The sequence below is a fragment of the Rhinatrema bivittatum genome, chromosome 2, assembly GCF_901001135.1.
Source record: "Rhinatrema bivittatum chromosome 2, aRhiBiv1.1, whole genome shotgun sequence".
Classification (NCBI taxonomy): domain Eukaryota; kingdom Metazoa; phylum Chordata; class Amphibia; order Gymnophiona; family Rhinatrematidae; genus Rhinatrema; species Rhinatrema bivittatum.
Window position 1 is genome coordinate 136,584,534 of NC_042616.1, and position 22,214 is coordinate 136,606,747.

Consider the following 22,214-nt stretch of genomic DNA (forward strand, 5'->3'; position numbering starts at 1 on the left):
CATAAATTTCAGTAATGGTGGTTAGTTGAAGGCAAAGTGGGTAATAATTCCCTGCTACCTGAGTCATATGTACTGTAAAGCCCAATTGAAGGACAGGTAATAACGGTGATTATGCTCCCGTAATGGGCAGTGAGTATTTAGGACAAGTCAGTAAAAGCTATTTGTTTGTTTATTTATTTAGTTAAATTTGTTGATTTATATTCCATTTTTATTTTTTATTTATTTCATTTAGGTTTTTATATTCCTCTTTTTGCACTTTTTTCAGCATTTCAAAGCAGATTACATTCAGGTACTATAGGTATTGTTAGAAAAATAAACATAACATATGTGTAATGAAAGTGTATTGTGTATTTAATGTTCCCCAAAAGCCCTAACTATACTACTGAATTTAAGACTTAACAGAATACCCCATGAGACCTTCAGTCATATTAGTTAATTTCAAATATCCATTTTCTAATTAATTAAAAACCCCTCACAGGCTGTCTGTGAAAGACAGATAAGAAGCACAATGTTTTCGAAGCCCAGGATATGTTTATTCTTCCAGTTCCTTATCTGGCTGGTTTACTGCCACAGTGGTTACTTTTATTGCTATTACTGGCTTCTGATTCCAGTTTTACAAAGTTTAGCAGAACTAGGCTCCCCTCTGAAGGCTAATAATATTATTTATATTGTGCCGTCAGAATATCATGGCAAAAAGTAAATCGTACACTTACAAAATCCCTGCTCCATAAAACTTTGAACGCAGAATGCTGACTTGTTCAAGGTTTTACAGTGAGTTGGAGAAATGGGGGCTTGAACTGGAGCTTGCATGTACACAGCTCTGTGCTATGATCACTATACCACACACTAGCAGCCCTATTCTAATTATAGTTCTCTTCCCATACCCTGGACAGGCCCAGCTAATCTGATTTTCACAGTAACCACAGTGAGAGAGCATGCACTACCCCCCACTGTATGCAAATCTATCTTGTGGATATTCTGAAAACACGACTGATTGGGCAGGTCCCAAGGACTGGATTGAGAATCACTGCCTAAGAGCTGAAATAAGTTGACATGTATTCCACCACAGAAAGGGCTGTGTAGCTATTCTTAAAGCTCTGTTGTGGTAAAATGTCAACTCATCTCTAAATGAAAGGTGTGACCTGCTTGAAAGCGCACGGTTGTAGGGTTAAGGTGTCCCCTTCCACTTGTAAGGAAAAAGACAGAGGGCCTCGAGGAGGAGCACTTTCAGGGCTTCAGCAGTGGGTTTCATTGACAGCACTGCCAGGAGTATGGGGTGCAGGACTGAGATTGCCCGGGTGAGTACAGCATGTGTTAGCTTTTTGCACCTGACACTGAGACCTCTGGTCTTCTGTCAGCCTATGTACCAAACCCACAGGGACAAGGAAAGTCAACTGATATCATATGCATTAAAATTGGCTGTAGAGTGCGAAATTATAACCAAATACCAGGATCCCACTTAAGCACAATTAAAGTCCATGTGCAAGTCATGTGCTCAAAAATGAATTTTTTAGGACATTTTCCTGCATACAGAAGGTGAACATAAACCCACTTATCTTAGAGTGCGCTAGGTGAGACCCTTTTGCGTCTGCTGCAGTGAGAGAGAGGGAGGGCCTTGCGAGATGAGCACCTGCCACCACTTCAGTCTCACTTCCAGGTCTTTGTGATGCTTTGGAACGTGGTAACCTGGGATAAAGCCACTGGTGCAGGCAATTGTTCATCTTGTCGAAAAGCTTGCAGTCTGGCATCCAAAGAATGATAAATGGAAAGAGTGTTAAAAACAGGGAGTCTGAAGAAAGACGCGTAGCAATGAATGTGTAAACCCCCCCCCCCCCCACAAAAAACAGAGAATAAAAAGGATATTGGAATAGCTAGAGGATATAAATAGAGCACTTTGAGCAACCATTAGCCAACTTTTACACCTTGGTTTCCTCTGGCTAGTGTATGATGACCTCTAAGATAATTTGTTTTTTGTTCACCTTTTATATGCAGAAAAATATTCTAAAAAATGTTTTTTTTGGCACATCACTTGCACATGGACTTTAATTGTGCTTAAGTGGGATTCTGGTGTACGGGTTATAGTTTCGTATTGTACAGCCACTTTTATGGCATTTTAGCACACCGTATGATACCAGTTGACTTAATTCAAACCTTTCTTTGTTCCTGTGGGTTTTATACATTTGAGTGTGCAACAAGGACAGCTTCTCTGGCTAGATAAGTAGCTTCTATCAGCCTAACAAACTATGCAGCAGTCTTCACTCCAGTTTGTACTTTCCCTGTATCACTGTAGATCCACAGAATTTGTAAAGTAATTAAAAGTATTTATTTTAATCAGAAAGAAAGCTTTGAAAGCAGGCCCCTTTTCTTTCAAGGAGAAAGGCACCTCTTTGCATGCTGCAAATTAACACTGTTATTGTTACTCCAACTCCTGAAGCACAAGCATCCTCAATGCCCGGGAATTAAAAAAAAAAAATAGGAGACATGACAAAATATATATCTGCTCAAGTGTTTACTGTTTCTGTTTTGAACATTTAGGAATGCAAGTGATTCGGATACTGAAAGAAGAAGAAGAATGACAAGTAGGTTAATATATGGTTGCATTAAGACCACTTCTTCTTTTTCTGTGCTTGCTGCCTGAAAAATACTATGTGAAAGAATGTTTCTTTTGACCAAAGTAATACAGATTTACCGTGCAGTGTTTGTACAGTGCTGATTAGTGTGTCCATGCATTTATTTCAGTCACCGTAAGATTCATTTATGAATTTCATATTCCTCGGGGAAGGATTTCACAGATTGAGCAGACAAATTCATAACTGGAATCTTTATAAGCTGGGATAGTTTCTTACAACTAAAAAAAAAAAAAATAAAACAGATGGCTGCCAGCATTGACCATGTTGGTTTCTGCTGATTCAAACCCGGCTACCCCGAGACTTGCATGTCACGCTTCCATGTCTGTCCCTTGTTTTTCTTGTCACCTCTCTGCTTGCCTCTGCTTTCAAAGCTAGCGAAGGATGGCTAGGCGGTTTGCAACTCTGCAGCCTCCCAACTCTGCTCCTACTAGTGTCCTCTGTATCTGTCCCAAGGGTGCGTGAATTCTGGCACCACTGCAGAAAGAGTATTTCCGGCATCTACCCACTTTTAGGAAAGAAGCATTTGCTCATGTTTCCTCTGAACCTTTCCCTCTCTTTCTTGTATTTATAAAACTATCTGTTCACTAAAGGACTCTACGTGAGATACTTAACATGCAACATTACATAAAAATATTCTTTGATGGTGATCATTCTGAGCAACTGAAACAAATCTCTGTGATAAAGTCATGGGATAGGAGGCGATGTCCTTTCGTGGATTACAAACTGGTTAAAAGACAGGAAACAGAGAGTAGGATTAAATGGTCAATTTTCTCAGTGGAAAAGGGTAAACAGTGGAGTGCCTCAGGGATCTGTACTTGGACCAGTGCTTTTCAATATATTTATAAATGAACTGGAAAGGAACATGACGAGTGAGGTTATCAAATTTGCGGATGATACAAAATTATTCAGAGTAGTTAAATCACAAGCAGACTGTGATACATTACAGGAGGACCTTGCAAGACTGGAAGATTGGGCATCCAAATGGCAGATGAAATTTAATGTGGACAAGTGCAAGGTGTTGCTTGCTGCAGTTACATGATGTTAGGTTCCATATTAGGAGCTACCACCCAGAAAAAGATCTAGGCATCATAGTGGATAATACTTTAAAATCGTCGGCTCAGTGTGCTGCAGCAGTCAAAAAAGCAAACAGAATGTTAGGAATTATTAGGAAGGGAATGGTTAATAGAACAGAAAATGTCATAATGCCTCTATATCGCTCCATGGTGAAGACCGCACCTTGAATACTGTGTACAATTCTGGTCGCCGCATCTCAAAAAAGATATAGTTGCGATGGAGAAGGTACAGAGAAGGGCAACCAAAATGATAAAGGGGATGGAACAGCTCCCCTATGAGGAAAGGCTGAAGAGGTTAGGGCTGTTCAGCTTGGAGAAGAGACGGCTGAGGGGGGATATGATAGAGGTGTTTAAGATCATGAGAGGTCTTGAATGAGTAGATGTGACTCGGTTATTTACACTTTCGAATAATAGAAGGACTAGGGGGCATTCCATGAAATTAGCAAGTAGCACATTTAAGACTAATCGGAGAAAATTCTTTTTCACTCAACGCACAAATAAAGCTCTGGAATTTATTGCCAGAGGATGTGATTAGTGCAGTCAGTGTAGCTGGGTTCAAAAAAGGTTTGGATAAGTTCTTGGAGAAGTCCATTAACGGCTATTAATCAAGTTTACTTAGGGAATAGCCACTGCTATTAATTGCATCAGTAGCATGGGATCTTCTTAGTGTTTGGATAATTGCCAGGTTCTTGTGGCCTGGTTTGGCCTCTGTTGGAAACAGGATGCTGGGCTTGATGGACCCTTGGTCTGACCCAGCATGGCAAGTTCTTATGTTCTTATCTCTTTGTATTTTGCACAGCACAGGAGGAAATGCATTTCTGTTTTTGTTTCTCCAGTATTGCATACAGAGTCCAACTTCTTGGGGTTTCTAGATAATTTTTTTCTGCATATTTCTAGTCTGTGGACACATCCTTAGGGACCTTTGTTTTCAGTTTTTATTTTATTTTCCCCAGGACCTTATCAGTGTTTATTTTCAAAATCAGAAATAAGTAGGAAATCAATGGAAAAAGAGTCATTTTTCCCCACTGATTTTCTCCCTGTTTTTGGGAGAAAAGAAATAAAAACTGAAAACAAACGTCCCTACTTATTCTGTATTTGGTGAAGGACTCTCTGTGTTCTGCATATGTGACTGAAATGAGATATTCTGCTAGTGTGTAGTTTCTATGTAGGGATCTGCAGCAGTCCAGCTTGCTGTGTTTTCCAATTTGCACTTCCCAATAGGAGGTATATTGGTATCCTAGGGCACATCATAATATTTGTAATTAATTCAAGAGCAAAATAAGTTTTAGGAGCTCCAGCTATGTTCACATTCTAGTGAAACTGTCAGAAGGTACTTAATGGCATTCTTTACCTATCAAGATGGTTTAAGACTGTGCTTTGAAACTTGTCCTGACTTTGCACCAAGCATAAACCAAGAATCAACATTTTAGTTGCAGTGCTGCAGTGAGAGGTGTCAATTTAAAACTGTATTAAAATCTTGATGTTTTAGTTCAGGGTAACCTTAGTCTTTTGTTAAATGTGTCATTAGTAGACGTCACTGTGGCTGAGAACTGTGAGGAGCATGCACAGTGTAGTGTCAGTGTGATTTGGATGACCATTTAGATTGGAAATGGCAATTGACACCTGCCTTATTGACCATGTTTTCTACTTTTGTTTTCTCAGTCGTGGTTTGACTTTTGAATGATGAATCCATGCATTTCTGCTATTTAGAAGAAGATCCTTGTCTTTAAAGCCTTCATAAATTGTTCTCGAATTACACCATGCACTACAAAGATAATGAGGCAGTACTAGCCGTGGCTGTCTTTGGTTTGGTGAGGGTAGATTATATCTAGCAATTAATTATATTTGTAGGAGAAATGCGGGAAGATGTCGAGCTTGAATTTAAGAGCATCAGATAAGAGCATGACAACTCAGTATATAATGCCATCTTCATGATGATTATTAAAATTATGAAAACTTCACAGGGGAAATAGAATAGGCTTGGTTTCATTCTTGTCATGGGCGTCCCATTTTCTGCGCATGTAGATCATGGCTTATTTTTCTTTTTAATATGCGATATCTCAGATGAGCGCAAAGTTGCGAGTCGTGTTTGGTTTTGATCTGTTTAAGAATAACAGGATACAAAATCATTTGCAAACTGATAGTATAAGGATTTTCCTTCTGATTCTAATTCTCTTAAAAGGCCATACAGACAGAATCCTAAAAATAGTAAGATCAGGTGGTGAAATTATATTAAATGGATAATAGTCAATGGTGACTTATTTATAGAATATACTGCAATCAATATGTACAGTGTGGCACAACACAAATCACATAGGGCTTAATTCACCCAATTTGAGTCCAGAATGGAAGCCATGACTAATAGCTAGACAGAAAGACCAATGAGTAAAAGAAAAAACACTATTCAAAGCAGGAGCAGAGGCTGTGTAAGAGGGCAATAATGAGAATATAATGAAGCATTTCGGGCTCATCTTGCTCTGAACCAGGAAGCACATTATCTACCTCATTACCCTATGTATGAGCACAATTATCCCTTTTCAGAACATGAAAGTCACTCAAATATTGGTCCCCTTTGGAAAAAAATAAACAGTTAAGCAAAACCTAGCCCACTTCCGCATATGCTCGGAAACCCCAAACAGGTATAACAAAAAGCCTCTTTCACGGCCATGAGTATTTCAGAGCTGTCTCTGGATTTGTTGTTATCATGTCATAGCACCCTTTGAATAGATATAATCCTATAATCCCAACATTATGTTACAAGTCAGTCTTTATTATAACATTCTCTAGAGCAGAGCTTTCCAAACTTTTCATGTTGGTGACACACTTTTTAGACAAACATAATTTCACGACACGGTAATTCAGTCTACTAGTAAACCAGAGGTTAAAGGTTAAACGAACGAAACATATTTCGACAATTTATGTATGTTTCCTTAAATATATACATAAATAAAATGTTTCACGACACAACCTATCTCATGAAAACCTTAAATTTATATTAAAAATATATATTCCAAGATTCATGTTATTGTTATAATTTATGAGAAACAATAATAAAACAAATTGTCTGTCCCCCACACACTCATCTCTCTCCTCCCCCCAGCACATGTCTGGCCCCCACACACTCATATCTCTCCCTCTCAAGCACATGTCTGTCTCCCCAGCACGTTTGCCCCCCACTCACTCATCTCTCTCCCCCCAGCACATGTCTGGCCCCCACACTCATGTACCTCGTCTTTTTGATTGTTGCCAGTTAAGTGCTTCACTCCCTTCCATGATCACCAGACACTGCTGCTTACAGTCAGTACTCCTCATGGCCAGGCCTCATCGGCAGCAGCAGCCAATGCAAGGATGGCTGGGCTCGTTCCACCCACCAAGCCCCCCCAAAAAACGCGATTGACAGCAAAAATCACCCAATAATAAGCAACCCATAAACTGAAAAAAAAAGTGAATCTCTAGGGAAAAAAAAGCCCAAACTCGCATCAGAGTTGACCGGGCTTGCGTGACACACCTGCACACTGCAGGCGACACACTAATGTGTCCCGACACCCAGTTTGGAAAGCTCTGCTCTAGAGACAAGTGGGTGACGTCATCCCACATCACTGAGACAGAGCTTGCAGAGAGAAAAGCCTAGGGGTTTCTGAGCAGGCATGGACCTGCCTACACACCCACTCCCCACGTGAGTCTCCTCCGTCTTTTTCTTTCCACTTTTGCCAACAGACGCGAATTTGCTCTTGTATTTTTTCCAGCAGCCCGTTGGATTTTTCCCTTTTTCTAATATTTAGTCTTTATGTTTTAACGAGTCTCCTATGGATAGTAGTTCCATTTCTCTTTCTTTTGGCATTAGCCAATATTTTTTTCCTCCAAAATTGTTTGATATTGCCTCAGTAATTTTCAAGACGTCATAATCGAAACTGGGCTTCTGAAGATGTCGTAGATGGTCTAAGAAAATGTCGGACCGATGGTCCATTTTTATTGTGTCAGATGTCTGGGTCCTTCTTATGACATGCCAGATTAAGCCATTTCTGTTTGCATATTTCAAGGGCTTTATCACTAAATCGCCTTCCCTGCATCCTCAGCATTCATGTCATTGTAAAGGAGTTCTGCTTTGATATGTCCTACTCCTGCAAACAACCTGCCAACATCTACATCCATTGTACAATATCTTGTGTATGTTTTGAACAGTGATGCCTGTCAGTACATAGAGAGGAAGCCATGTCATTCATATACAGATACATTGTAACATATGGAGGTCAAAGAATTACTGTTGGCACTCACTGTTTTTACCCTTTCTCTGTTTGTTGGTTTTGATCGCCAAAGAAATTGGGTGCCAGCTCAGGACTGGCAAGACACAGGGCACCAGCCATTAGGATGCAGCAAAGAGCAGCCATAGATGGGCCTTGCGTGGAGTCCATCCCACTCACGGCCCAGAGGAGTGGAGACTCGGCGGGCCACAAGCAGAGCCTATTCTATTCACGGCCCAGAGGAGTGGAGACTCGGCGGGCCACAAGCAGAGCCTATTCTATTCACGGCCCAGAGGAGTGGAGACTCGGCGGGCCACAAGCAGAGCCTATTCTATTCACGGCCCAGAGGAGTGGAGACTCGGCGGGCCACAAGCAGAGCCTATTCTATTCACGGCCCAGAGGAGTGGAGACTCGGCGGGCCACAAGCAGAGCCTATTCTATTCACGGCCAAGAGGAGTAGAGACTTGGTAGGCTGTGAGCGGCAGAGATTTGGCGGCCTGCAAGTAGCACCCATCCTGCTCGAGGCCGAGAGAAGCAGAGTCTCAGCGAGCCATGAGCAGCGCCTCTGTTTGTGTGTGTGAGTGAGTGAGAGGGATTGTGTGTGTACGAGAGAGCAGTGGTGTTAGTGAGAGAGAGGGAGGGAGCCTGTATAAGGGTGTGTGTGTGTGAATGAGACAAGGAACCTAAGGGGTTGATTTTAAGACTTGCGAGCATCCATGTGCGGGTGGTTTCTGGTGTGCGCCCATGGACGCAGCTATTTTATACACATGCGCATTGGCGCACACGTGTTATAAAATATGATATCCGCACGCACATGTGCAGCGGATATTAACATCTAGTCGTGCATGTGCGGGCGGATGGCCTCCACGCACGCGGCCCGGCCCTTACAAAAATGCATGCGGCACGCGCAAGGCCCAGCTACACGCATAATCCTGTCTGAGTGAATGAGGTCGGAGCTGGGGTCTGGTCTGGGGGGTGGGGGGGGGGGGGGTTCAAGGCAGAAGATTCGCTTAGGGCGCCTAATACCCTTGCACTGGCCCTGTGCCAGCTGTGTTTTAGGAAGCACAAAGAGATGTTTTTCCTTTTAAGGACTGTTAATGCGTCACCCTAGCAGCCATGCTGGGCACAATATAGACATGCGGGTTTCATATGCACATGCTCAGTGCTTGACTGAGAGCCAAGAATGACCAGTACTTCCATGATCCATAACCACTGCCGGCCTTCCTCCAACTAATCTTCCAGCACTAGTACTAGAACAAGAAGGGCTACTCCTGGAGAGGGCCTGCCAGCTCCAACAAGTATGGTCTGTTTGGTTTCCTCTCTTTCTGGGTGAGAAAGGTATGCACTTTTTTTGATGAGCCGGTATGTGCTTTAAGAGTGAGCGAGTCTTTTCTCTAGACTAGAGTCTAGACTAATATTTTGCACTCACTGAGCTGAAGTCACTCACAAATTTTCTTTAAAAAAAAAAAAAAAAGTTTTTCAAACCATGAGGCAGCTGCTTCTGGTCCAGGGATTGCATTGTGTGTGATCCCTCTTTAATATATTCTACCTTGCCACTCTTTTCTCATATTTGTAATGTAATTGTTATTCCTTTGTACTTAACTTTTTTTCCCTAATTCTTTTTTTTTTTTTTTTCGCTCTGACAACCAGAGCATGCAGCAGCCTCTTCATGCATGTATGCCTTCCTTGACATTTCTTTGTAGCTGAACAGATGCCCTCTGTTAGAGGTATAGTTGTACATGCTGCCTTTTTCTCCTGCTTTGCACCTGCTACTTTGTGTGTATTCCTAGCTGGATGTCTTTTTTTTTCTCTCTTTCAATCATTTTTTAATGCTGCGTTAGTACCTTCAGGGGCAGCAGGAGCAGGAGGCACATTTAGGCAGATGGATAACCCTGAAATTCTCAGACCTCACCCCCCCCCCCCCCCCTTCTAGGAAGGGAAAAAAATGTAAAAATTAGAATGCATGTTTGTTTTTTTTTGGAGGGAGGGGGAGGTTACAAAATAAAAATGCTTTCTTTTTGTTGTCATTTGTTGTCATTTGTTGAAGTTGAAGTTTTTATTTTTGCCAGGTTTAATGATGTGTATGTATGGGTGTGAATGCCAGAGTATGACTGCTTGTGTACAGGGTAGGGTCAGGGAGTGTTTACTTGGGACAGTGCCTGTGAGGAAAAAGGTATGCGAGCATAGAAATGTGATGCCAGAAATAAACCGTATGGCTTATCTAGTCTGTTCATCCACACTCAAGTACTCAGCCGTACAATCCTTACCATGTCTTCCGAGATCCCCTGTATTTATCCCTTGCTTTCTGGAATTCAGATACAGCCCTTGTCTCTGCCACTTTCCGCTGGCATGTATCCTTCACACTGACTGTAAAGAAATATTCCCTTAGATTATACCTCAGTCTGCTCTCTCCCTCAACCCATGAACCCTCTTTCCAGAGCTTCCTTTCTCTTGAAAGAGGCCCCCCTCCTGTGCATTGATAGTTCAGAGACATTTAAATGTCTCTAATATTATCCACCCTATTCTGCTTTTCACCTAGGGTATACATGTTTAGATCTTTTAAGTTTGTCCCCATATACTTTGGAACAAAGCCATTGACCATTTTTAGGAGCCTCCCTCTGGACCCACCATCCAGTTTGTATCCTTTTGAAGGTGTGGTCTCCAGAACTGCACACAATGTTCCAAATTAGGGGTGATGTATGGACTGTGATATAAAGCTAAGTAATTTGTATGGTTTAAACTCCTGGAGAGCAAAGTGTTTGTGTGTATCCCCTCACCCAGTTGAACCCTGTTGGACCTAATATGACTTTTTAAAGGAAAATATTTTGAAAAAAGAAAAAAGATTTGTTGACTCCGAGTGAGCACTATATTTACATTAAAATAAAGTTGGACCAAAAGGTCTATGCAGCTTGTTAGGATTGACAAGTTGTGGTCATAAAGGTCCTACAAATCACCTCTATAAAAAACTTAGAAAGTCACTACTGAGGGCGTTGATGTGATTTATTTATTTGTCCTCAGAAATTCCGAGGTATTTTTGGGCTTGTTTTTTGATTTCCAAATTAGGTCTCACCAGGGACAATATTGCCTCCTTTTTTTGCTGACCATTCCTCTCCTATGTATCCAAGCACTTTTCTGGCTTAATTCATCTCTGACCACCTTAAAATCCTCAGATAAGTTCCCCACAATCCCACTCTTGTTTTGTGCTTAAAAGAATTTCTCTCCATATACTGTACCATTCCCTTGGGTTCTTGCAAACTATATGCATGACTTTAGATTTTTTAGTACTAAATCTTAGCAACACATTCCTCAAGCTTTGGTAGATACCTCCTCATGGATTCCACACCTTTCTGGGTATCTACCTTGTTGCAGATTTTGGTATCATCCACAAAAGGCAAACCCCTTACAAATATGTTGAAAAGAACCTATCCTGGGACCAATCCTTGAGGCTTACCACTAGTAATGCCCCTCTTCTTGGAGTGAACTCCATTTACCACTATCCTTTGTCATCTCCCACTCAACCAGTTTCTAACCCACGGGCCAATACAGTAAAGTCTGCAGGAGAGTGGGCGAATGCCCGCTCTTCCGGCACGTGCACAGGCCACTCTCCTGTGTGCGCGATTCAGAATGCAAATTAGGCCCGGCGGTAAAAACAGGTAAAAGGAGGTGCTAGGGACACTAGCGCGTCCCTAGTGCCTGCTTTTGGACCGGAGCAGCAGCTGTCAGTGGGTTTGACAGCCGACACTCAATTTTGCCATGTTCTCGAGCCCGCTGACAGCTACGGGTTCAGAAACCGGACGCTGGCAAAATTGAGCGTCCGGTTTTCGACCCGCGGGCTAACTTCAATTTTTATTTATTTATTTATTTTTGTACTTTTGGTAACTTTCGGGACCTCCAACTTAATATCACCATGATATTAAGTCGGAGGGTGCACATAAAGCAGTTTTTACTGCTTTTCTGTGCACTTTCCTGGGGCCCGAAGAAATTAGCGCCTACCTTTCTGAATTTTGCGGGAATACCTAATAGGGCCATCAACATGCATTCGCATGTTGCGGGCGCTGTTAGGTTCGGGGGGGTTGGATGCGTGTTTTCGGCCCCTTACTGAATAAGGGGTAACGCTAGCGCATCGAAAAAGCGCGTCCAATCGAGGGTTAACAGTGCGCTCCAACGGAGCGCACTGTACTGTATCGGCTCGCCAGTCAGTTACTTTTGGGCTCACACCAAGGGTGCTTTGTTTATTTATAAGTCACCTATGCAGAGCCAAATCAAAGGACACGTGGATAGTGTGTTAAGATACTCATGCAATAAATAGGATCTAGCAGAACCAGTCTTCAACAAGGTGAAAAATTCTTTGGGTGTAAGGTGAGAAGCAGAGCAAAGCCCAAAAATGGAGAATATAGGTTGCATGCTCCAAATATTGTTTTTTTTTTTACTGCCTTCTGAATAATTTTTGAGTATCTCAGAATTCACTGAATAACTGCTGAATATTTCTTTGTACAATAGTAGATTTATTTATTTAAAAAATTTTCTATACCGTTGTTTAGTGATATACCATCACAACGGTTTACAAATAGGCACATAAATAAATTCGAGATGGATTGTACTTTAACCAGGGGGGTGCCGCCGTTGTTCAGATACATGATTCAATATTATAAGCTATATGTAAAGTGTATTAAAATTCCCTTTATGGGCTAACCGAAAAAACTCAATTTTCAGTTGTTTAGCTAGTGAAGGACCAAACCTCTAGGTGTAGCTCGAGCCCATAGATACAAGGTCCCTGCTATAAAGTGCTTACAGTCTGATCTATCCTTATATAGAAATAAAATATGTTCGTCCGGCAAGCAAAACTAAAGTTTACAATAGGATATTGAGCTCAGGAGAGTCTGCTGATCTATTAACATTCATGCATTACCTGCGTGGAAACTCAACCATACATGAAAAGCTGTATTGAAGTTGCCAGAATTACTGGGGTAGGAGATTTAAAGAGAGCAAGACTGTGTTTTGTTTTTAACTTTGGACGCTATTGACTTTTTGCTTAAACTGGATCGTGCTCATTTTTCATTTTGGTTCTACATTTGTTTACGATGATTACTTTTATAAACAAATTGTTTTGTAAGTCGACACTTAGTTACAACAGCTGGGCTGTCAAAGATGTTTGTTTATATAATTCAGTTAGCAGTTACCGGGGTCTGATTTCTGAGTCATTCCTGAATCATAAACCAGTGTTTATGATTTTTAGCCAGTCCCATTAAACATGCAGTGTTCCTTATCGATAGCCCATGTATATAGGCATAGCAATAACATGTAAATTAAGAATGCAGCGTAAAGAGCTGAAGAGTTTACTTATAGGAGGTTCCTGTAAAAAGGAGGTATTGCCATCATAAAAAGATTTACATCTTTTATTCCAGAAAAGAATGACGTCGAAAAGTGCATGCTAGAGGCATTGCACCGAGTCACATTCCCCCTGACATACCTGCCCAGGCGCCTCCTGCCCATGCTCAGTCCAGTTTGGCTGATCGCGGCAAGGAGATTGCGCAGTACTCTTTGCTCTCCTAGCAGCGGATAGTGGTGGGGAGTAGAAGAATAAGCCTGCTGCATACTCCATTATGGCCCCTCTCACCTCTCTTCTGTCCCTCTGCCTTACTGTTGCTGCTGGGCCCAGGAAGCAGCACGGGCCCACAAACTCCAACCTGGGCTCAGCCTGCTACAGAGCTGCCTGCTTTCTGGCTAGCTGGCCAGCGGAAGAGGCCCCTGGCCTGGCTGAACTGTGCTGCTTCTCTGGCTCCTCTTCCGTCTGGAGAACACAGGCCGGTCACTTCACTAAGGGTGTGCAGCCGTGCAAGCACAAGTCAGAAATTCATAGGGACAGACTGACAGATGGGACATGTTGTCCACAGCAAGTGCTCTTGGGCTTTTTGTGAAATCAACCTAAAAATACAAGAAAGATCATATTGTAGGGGAAAAATATAGGAGGAATAGGCTCAGGATCAGCAGGTTGATATTCTGAGCAATCCTGTTACTCTTATCATAAGCCTCACATATTAACAGGTTTAGCAACATTTTCCAAAAAATGGATTGTTTCCCATGCAGTTTATAGTTTAATTGAAACTTTGCCATTGTAAAAGTTGCTTATTATGAACAGATTTGTCAGTCATACTGTACATAGTTCTAGAGTCACTGTGAGATGAGTTGGTAGATACATTTAATGCCGCTTGAAAACTTTGTAAGTTATCATGCACTACTCTTGCTAGTATCTTATCCTCTGACTGCCTGTTTCACATATTTTCTCCCATCCTGGTGGCATCTTCTCCTCTCATCTCCCCTAAATTGCTCTGAGACTTAGTCAGAAATTTTAGATCATCCTTGCCACCGAGTCTGGTATGTTTTCCTTCATCATGTTTAATTTGTTGTTTATATATAGTATGTAAATTAAATGCAGTACAGAACATGAACACATAACTCTGGGGGTTTTTTTTATATCTGATTAACATAGCTGCTTGTTCCTGTGAACTGCCAAATGCAGTCAATCACCAGTAAAGCATCCGTTCAAGGCTGAAGGTTCAGTTGGACACAAGGTTGAAACTTCCGTCTCAAAACCTATTGTTGACCATTATCATTTCCAGTATGCAAAGAGAGAACGATCCAACATTCCAAAAAAAATTCACAATGTATAGACATAAAAATAATCAAAACTAGGATATCACAATGTATGAAAAATAATGGACCATTACATTGCAGGGTCAATAAAAATTGATTTGAAGAACAAAATTAGGATATCACCTATAGGAAACCAAACTTCATGATTCGGAATCCCATTGTTAACGATAAAAGAACATGATAAAGATTATTTCACCAAAAAAGGATGTCAAGAATATATAGAAAAGAACAAATAAAAACCTAACAATACATTCATACTCCTATTTCCCCCTCCCCCCCACCACCCCTGGTCCTAAAGTTAAATAAAAATATCGAAAGAGGTTGCATCAGATACCACAAGATAACATCCGTCAGATGGAGTTAGCCAAATATTTTTTTCTTGTAAAAGAATCTCTCATAAATATGTTGGAGGGAAACAAAAAAGATATTATCCAAAACAAACCTTTTGAATCTCAGGAAAGAATTATAAGTTAGGAAGGGAGCCCAGGCATAAGAACATAAGAAATTGCCATGCTGGGTCAGACTAAGGGTCCATCAAGCCCAGCATCCTGTTTCCAACAGAGGCCAAACCAGGCCACAAGAACCTGGCAATTATCCAAACTTGCCCGAGTTGTCTTTTAACTCCCAAGTTATTTTCTCCATGCTCATCATATCCCATATTTTACAACCATTCCAGTTTTGTTGGAGGGAAAGATCTCCAGTACATAGCTAGTAGCTGTTTATAGACAGGTCTTCCTGAAAGTTATCCCCTGAAAATCTTCTAAAAGAACACTGGATACAGTGAATGTGATTTCCAAATCCACAGTCCTTGAAATACTATAATACACAGCCTTCCAAACAACTTGGACTAGAGGACATTCCCCCCATAAATGTATAAATAAACCAAATTACAATTTCACTAATTCAAGGAAGGAGTATTAGGATCCCATTCATCTTCTGTGGAGTGATATAGGTCCTCAATAAGATCTGTACTTGGTGTTAACTAAGACTAATAAGATTGAACACTTAAAGGTGTATTGCCACAAAAGGTCTCTGGATTTGTTTCCTTGAATCATTTTCTATGAACAGGACCCTTTATCTCTCCAACTATACAAATGAGCTACCAGCCCTTGAAATGTTCCTTTTTTCAAAATCCACTTGTGAATGGGTAAAGTATGATGACATCTTTGAAATAGTTGCAACATGTCTATCTTGAAAACATTGACAGAGAGGGATCTACCACTCTAAAGCAGCAATTACATCTTAAGGTTGAAACTTCTGAGTAGTAGTACCTTCAGATGTGGCAATACAGAAACTGAATGCTTATGAGAGGTGATTGAATGGATAGGAATAGAGAATGGAGCTCTGATGGTATTATTGTATAGTGCATATAGGTTTCAAACTTGAATGAATTCACATATTTTGGGTTTGATTTTCTAAGACTTTTTTCCCATTCTGTATTTATGGGGGGGGGGGGGGGGGGGGGGATTAGTAAATGAGGTGCTTTGTGTGTAGTTACCTGATTAATGATTAGTAATCCTGTGAAAATTCTAATCAAAAAGATCAGTCTAGTCCAAGGTTGATATGCTCTAGGGGGCAGATTTTCAAAGGGTTACGCGCGTAACTCCCGAAAAGCTGCCCCTGCACGTGCGTCCCAGGGCTTCGAAAAAGGGGCGTTCTGGGGTGCGGCTGTGGGCGGGGTGCTATTCCGGGGCGGGGCCGAGGCCTCCTCCATTGCGCCCTGCCGAGGGATGGTGCGCCAGCAGCCAGCCGGCGTGCGCAAGTTACGCCTGCCCAGAGGCAGGCGTAACTTCAACGATAAAGGTCAGGGGGGGTTAGGGAGGGGAAGGTGGGGGGAGGCGGAAGGAAAGTTCCCTCTGAGGCTGCTCTGATTTCGGAGCGGCCTCGGAGGGAACGGAGGAAGGCTACGCGGCTCGGTGCGCGCGTCGCACAATTGTGCACCCCCTTGCATGTGCGCCGACCCTGGATTTTATAACATGCACGTGGATGTTATAAAATCGGGCATAGATTTGTTCATGCCGGGTTGCGCGAACAAATCTACGCCCGAGCATATGTCTGAAAATCTACCGCTATATATTATTACAGTAGATTATTATCAAGGGAAGTACATGTTGCTTTTTAGTGCCTAAAAAATTCATGTAAGTCTTTATATTTTCCTTTGTATTTGTTCTGGCTTTCAGGGGTAAATCCTAGATATGTACTCAGAAACTGGATGGCAGAATCTGCAGTCCGCAAGGCTGAAATGAATGATTTTTCAGAGGTAAAATTGATCTTTAATATTGATATTTTTTTCATTATACTGTGTAATTGAGCATGGAATGGGTTGAGTTCTGTTTTCAATGGTATTCTATTTTTAGCACAGTATTGTACAGAATGGATATTGCATGAATTTTTATGTAGTTCTGAATTGTTGAGTACATGTTTCATTTGGTCATTTAATGAAAAATCTGTGAATAGTAAATGAGTACAGCTCTCATCAAACTGATTAACAGGTGAGATAAGAAACATCAGACAATCGGCGTTCACTTATGGCTCGCACCCCACCCATAACAATGCCCATCATTCCTATAGAAGTGAATAATTATAGCCCCGCCCATTTCCCCATTGTCAAACCACACCCTTCCCGTCCTAAACTATGCACCCTATGAAGTCATAAAAAATGTCTGTTGTCGTATTTGATTGACATCACAGTTAATGGCCCTGGCCACTTTTGATGACCTAACCAGAAATCCAACCAAACCATGTTCGCAACCCTCTCCTAGACACGACTCCCTACAGTGTCATCAGAAATGGCTCCTGTCACTTTTGATGACAGCACAATTATTGGACTCTATCTGCGTATGCTAAAATGGAGAAACTATTTTGTTATGTTTGTCATTTGGATAGGAAATAATACAAAAAGAAACAAATGTCATTGTGATCTCCCTGTTCAAAATGAAAACACATCCCCACTGCGGTGTAGTTTATTTGAACATGGCAATTAAATTAAATTTATTGGATTATTGAGGTTGAAATTCAAAGGCTTTTATCTAGCTGACTTTTGGAGTTAGCCAGACAAAAGCTAAGGTTTGAATATTTTCCCCTACTAAGCAGATACATTTTATGTGCACAAGTCATTATGCGCACAAACTTTATTTGGATATAAAGATACAGCACTGGAAGTGTTTCAAGAGCAAAATTTTATGAGGACAATTTCCCAAGTCATTTACCCAGATATAAACATAAGAACATAAGAAAATGCCATATTGGGTCAGACCAAGGGTCCATCAAGCCCAGCATCCTGTTTCCAACAGTGGCCAAGCCAGGCCATAAGAACCTGGCAAGTACCCAAAAGCTAAGTCCATTCCATGTAACCATTGCTAATGGCAGTGGCTATTCTCTAAGTGAACCTAATAGCAGGTAATGGACTTCTCCTTCAAGAACTTATCCAACCCTTTTTTAAATACAGCTATACTAACTGCACTAACCACATCCTCTGGCAACAAATTCCAGAGTTTAATTGTGCCTTGAGTGAAAAAGAACTTTCTCCGATTAGTTTTAAATGTGCCCCATGCTAACTTCATGGAGTGCCTCCTAGTCTTTCTATTATCCGAAAGAGTAAATAACCGATTCACATCTACCCGTTCTAGACCTCTCATAATTTTAAACATCTCTATCATATCCCCCCTCAGCCGTCTCTTCTCCAAGCTGAAAAGTCCTAACCTCTTTAGTCTTTCCTCATAGGGGAGCTGCTCCATCCCCCTTATCATTTTGGTAGCCCTTCTCTGTACCTTCTCCATCGCAATTATATCTTTTTTGAGATGCGGCGACCAGAATTGTACACAGTATTCAAGGTGCGGTCTCACCATGAGCGATACAGAGGCATTATGACATTTTCCGTTTTATTCACCATTCCCTTTCTAATAATTCCCAACTTTCTGTTTGCTTTTTTGACTGCCGCAGCACACTGAACCGACGATTTCAATGTGTTATCCACTATGATGCCTAGATCTTTTTCCTGGGTGGTAGCTCCTAATATGGAACCCAACATCGTGTAACTACAGCAATATATTTTTCCCTATATGCAACACCATGCACTTGTCCACATTAAATTTCATCTGCCATTTGGATGCCCAATCTTCCAGTCTTGCAAGGTCCTCCTGTAATGTATCACAGTCTGCTTGTGATTTAACGACTCTGAATAATTTTTTATCATCCACAAATTTGATAACCTCACTAGTCTTATTCCTTTCCAGATCATTTATATATATATATTGAAAAGCACCGGTCCAAGTACAGATCCCTGAGGCTCTCCACTGTTTACCCTTTTCCACTGAGAAAATTGACCATTTAATCCTACTCTCTGTTTCCTGTCTTTTAACCAGTTTGTAATCCACGAACGGACATCGCCTCCTATCCCATGACTTTTTAGTTTTCGTAGAAGCCTCTCATGAGGGACTTTGTCAAACGCCTTCTGAAAATCCAAATACACTACTTCTACTGGTTCACCTTTATCCACATGTTTATTAATCCCTTCAAAATATGAAGCAGATTTTGTATGGCACTGGTTGGTTAGTGCTGCCTTGCTGCATGGACGTTTTGGCACATTCTCCAATTTTACAGCCCCAAGGATTACAAGGGTCTTTACAAAGTATGCTTTTGTATTTGCTACAAACCATAGTTGAAAAATAATTTTTGAGACACAGTTAGATGGTGGCTAATATTAGGCCCTATTTACTAAGCATTTCCCCAAAGACACAAAATGCGAGAAAACCTTTAGTAAATAAGACCCCATTGACAGGTAGTGCTGCTTAAACTCAGACACTTTCACTTCATTAAACACGATGGAGATCATTTTCAAAAGAATTTATGTGCATAAAACTGGGTTTTTGAAAATTGCTACTTTTATATATGCAGCTCCTTTGAAAATTCACTCCATAGGGCTGAATTGTCAAAAGGTTTTACACATGTAAATGCACTTCTGAAAATTGCTACAAAATGCTACTTTTATGCGCTTAACTCCTTTGAAAATTACCTCCAGTATGCATATCATGACTGTAATGCTTATTATCTATGTGTGTCATGGTATTTGATAAGGAAACACACATCTACTTTTCCTGAAAACATTCTGTATTGCATTAGGTTATCCTTGCTATATAAATTTGAAACAAATGCATTTATACAGTTATACATATATACCATTTTGTGCAATATACATTTTTCATGTTGCAAGCTGTCTCAGGTGAGCATTTATTAATTTATACCTCTGTCTGTTAAGGTTCGCTTTCTGCAGCAAGTTCTTCAGAGACCTTTCCAGGTACAGAAAAAAGCAGAAGAAGCTGGTTTTTCTCTACAACCTCCCTCTTGGGCTAGAAACCTCAAGGTCAGCTGTTCATCTTGATCAAAAGGAACAAAACAAGAAACTCAAACAGATCTGGCTTCAAGAAAAAAATTGACTATTGAAATGGCAAAATCATTTCCCACAAATGGAATTTTTATGGCTCAGAATACATTTTCCAGGAGTAGGCATTGTGTTAGCATTTTGTCTACTGTCCTATTGGAAAGTGAATGTCATTTCTGGAAAAATGTCTTCCTCTGGGTAATATCTCCTAAAAGGTTTGTTTTGCATATACAGTGACAAGAATTAACCTCACTCCTAAGCCAGAGTAATGTTGGACATGATCTCAGTCATTCAAATGTACTGCTAGTGGTCTTAGAGCTTCCTTCTGCACTGTGCTAATTCTCCAATAGTCTTGAAACTGACAAGTGCTACACTGATGTTGAGCTTGGGTCTCTTGCTTCCATTTAATAAAACAACAACTTCTGTTACTGTGAGAAGTGGAATGAGTGTGGACTGTAATATGTTCACCATATTATTAAAAAGAAGCAGAGACCTGAAAAACATGAATGCTTAAATTAGCCTCTCTATTGTACCAGTACTTCTGTAAATACAGGATTTCTAGTTATTCTTTCACCAAATACTTTAACAGAATCACAACTTCTCATGATGGAAAAAAACTACATAATGCTTATGTATAGAAATACTAATTTTTGTAAAAAATCTGGCCTTGTGACTTGTTTATAGTAACACAATATGAAAGTCTAATCATCCCATCAGTGCTACTTTACTTTCCCTACTACCTTGCCTCATCAATGATACCTTACCCACCATCCCATGCTTTGTCAGTAATATCTACACCCTTTCCTCCTCATCATCTTGTCAGGGTACCTTCCCATTACTCTACTCCTTCCCTGTGCCCCTTTGTCTTCCTCCCCTTTACTTCCTCTGACACTTTCTCTTTCTTCTTTGTCATTCTCTACCTCTCTTCTTTTCCATCTTCCTTGCCCTGTGCCTCTGTCTTCCTCTGCTTCCTATATCCCTCTCCTTTTCTGTGTCTCAGTCTCTCTCCCTGTGCCCCATAGTCCTCCTGCTCCCTCTTTTTTGCCTCTTTGACTTTTTTCCTTTCTGCTTTGTATTTCTCTGTCTTTCTCCATGTTCCTCTGGCCACCTTCCTTCTCCCCACATCTCTTATGCCTTGACCTTCCGTCTATGAAATTAAAATATAATGTTGATACTCACACATTGTGGCCATTGCTGGTACTACAGTCTCTCGCTTCTTCTGGACAGACAAAAACTGAGTAGTAGTATACAATCTGAAATCCTTCACTAAGTTCAGGAATTAAGTTTCATAAAAAAGAATTATATTCATATTTGTGTTAAGAAACTCTTGCAAGATAGAGCCTAATCTGTGGCCTTCAAGGAATTCACTGAATTCCCTACCCTACCCTCTCTCTCTCTCTTTTTTTTTTTTTTTTGCAGCTTTTGTTTTTCTCAGCAGGGGCCTGTTAGGTTGCTTTGAAAAAGTTTTCTTATGAGGCTATCATTATTGCACTATGAAATTGCATTGATCAGATTTGTAAAACTATTCAAGGTTGCAGACATGCCAAATTATGCTGAAATGCTAGAATGTATTTAAGAAGTTAAAAAGCATGTCATTCAACCTTAAGATTCATTCCTGCCTTCTGGGCAAAATTTTTAAGAAATCACAACTTACAAGAATCCTAGCCCTATTAATATATGAAATAAAATTATAACACCAACCAATTGGGAAAATGTTATGCAAACTAGCTCATTGATGTGTAAATTGGAGGTGGTAATCTATTTATTGTGTCAGCAATGCTCTGACTGCTACTCAATTGCCTTGCACTCTCCTAGAATATTCAATACTTTATTTAAATAAAGATCTTTCTTAAGCTGCCAGTATTTTTATTTTGGTAACTCACAACAGGTCATTGGTGGGGCAGCATTTTTCATACCCATTATCAGCAGCAGCACAGCAAAGAGAGAAGGAGGGATGTTGCTTTGGTCCCACCTTCTGCCCTATGTTGTGCTGCTGGCTACACTGGGCTGAATCAGGCAGCCCATGTAGAGAAAGGAGGAGAAGGTCAAGTGTGTGTTAGGAAGGAGGATGCAATGGTGCAGTAGCAGCAGTGGGAGGATCAGTATTTGTTCTTCTGGGCCATTAGGCAGGATCAGCAGCATCTCAACAAGGCTCAAAGAGTCAAGCAGAAGGTACTGCTACAGCTGCTACTTGAGAACTGGAGGGGTAGGGAGTCCTGGTTTGGAGTAAGAAAGC

At 40.9% G+C, this 22,214-nt stretch overlaps 1 protein-coding gene across 3 annotated transcripts in view; it reads left to right on the plus strand.

Annotated features, from left to right (window-relative positions):
- The window catches only part of LOC115084166 (protein adenylyltransferase SelO-like), a 128,490-nt gene extending 106,659 nt beyond the window's left edge, over window positions 1–21,831 (plus strand). Inside the window, exons 16-18 of one of the 3 annotated variants that reach the window (XR_003854488.1) lie at window positions 2,536–2,579; window positions 16,779–16,858; window positions 19,856–19,895. Coding sequence is in view for 1 of the 3 variants with exons in the window: in XM_029588663.1 (XP_029444523.1) it covers window positions 2,536–2,579; window positions 16,779–16,858; window positions 19,856–19,978 (247 nt within the window). In the remaining 2 variants the exon portion in view is untranslated. Of the gene's footprint in view, window positions 1–2,535; window positions 2,580–16,778; window positions 16,859–19,855 lie in introns of all 3 variants that reach the window. The other 2 variants (XM_029588663.1, XR_003854489.1) reach the window with 2 other exon arrangements.
- The last annotated feature ends 383 nt before the right edge of the window (window positions 21,832–22,214 follow it).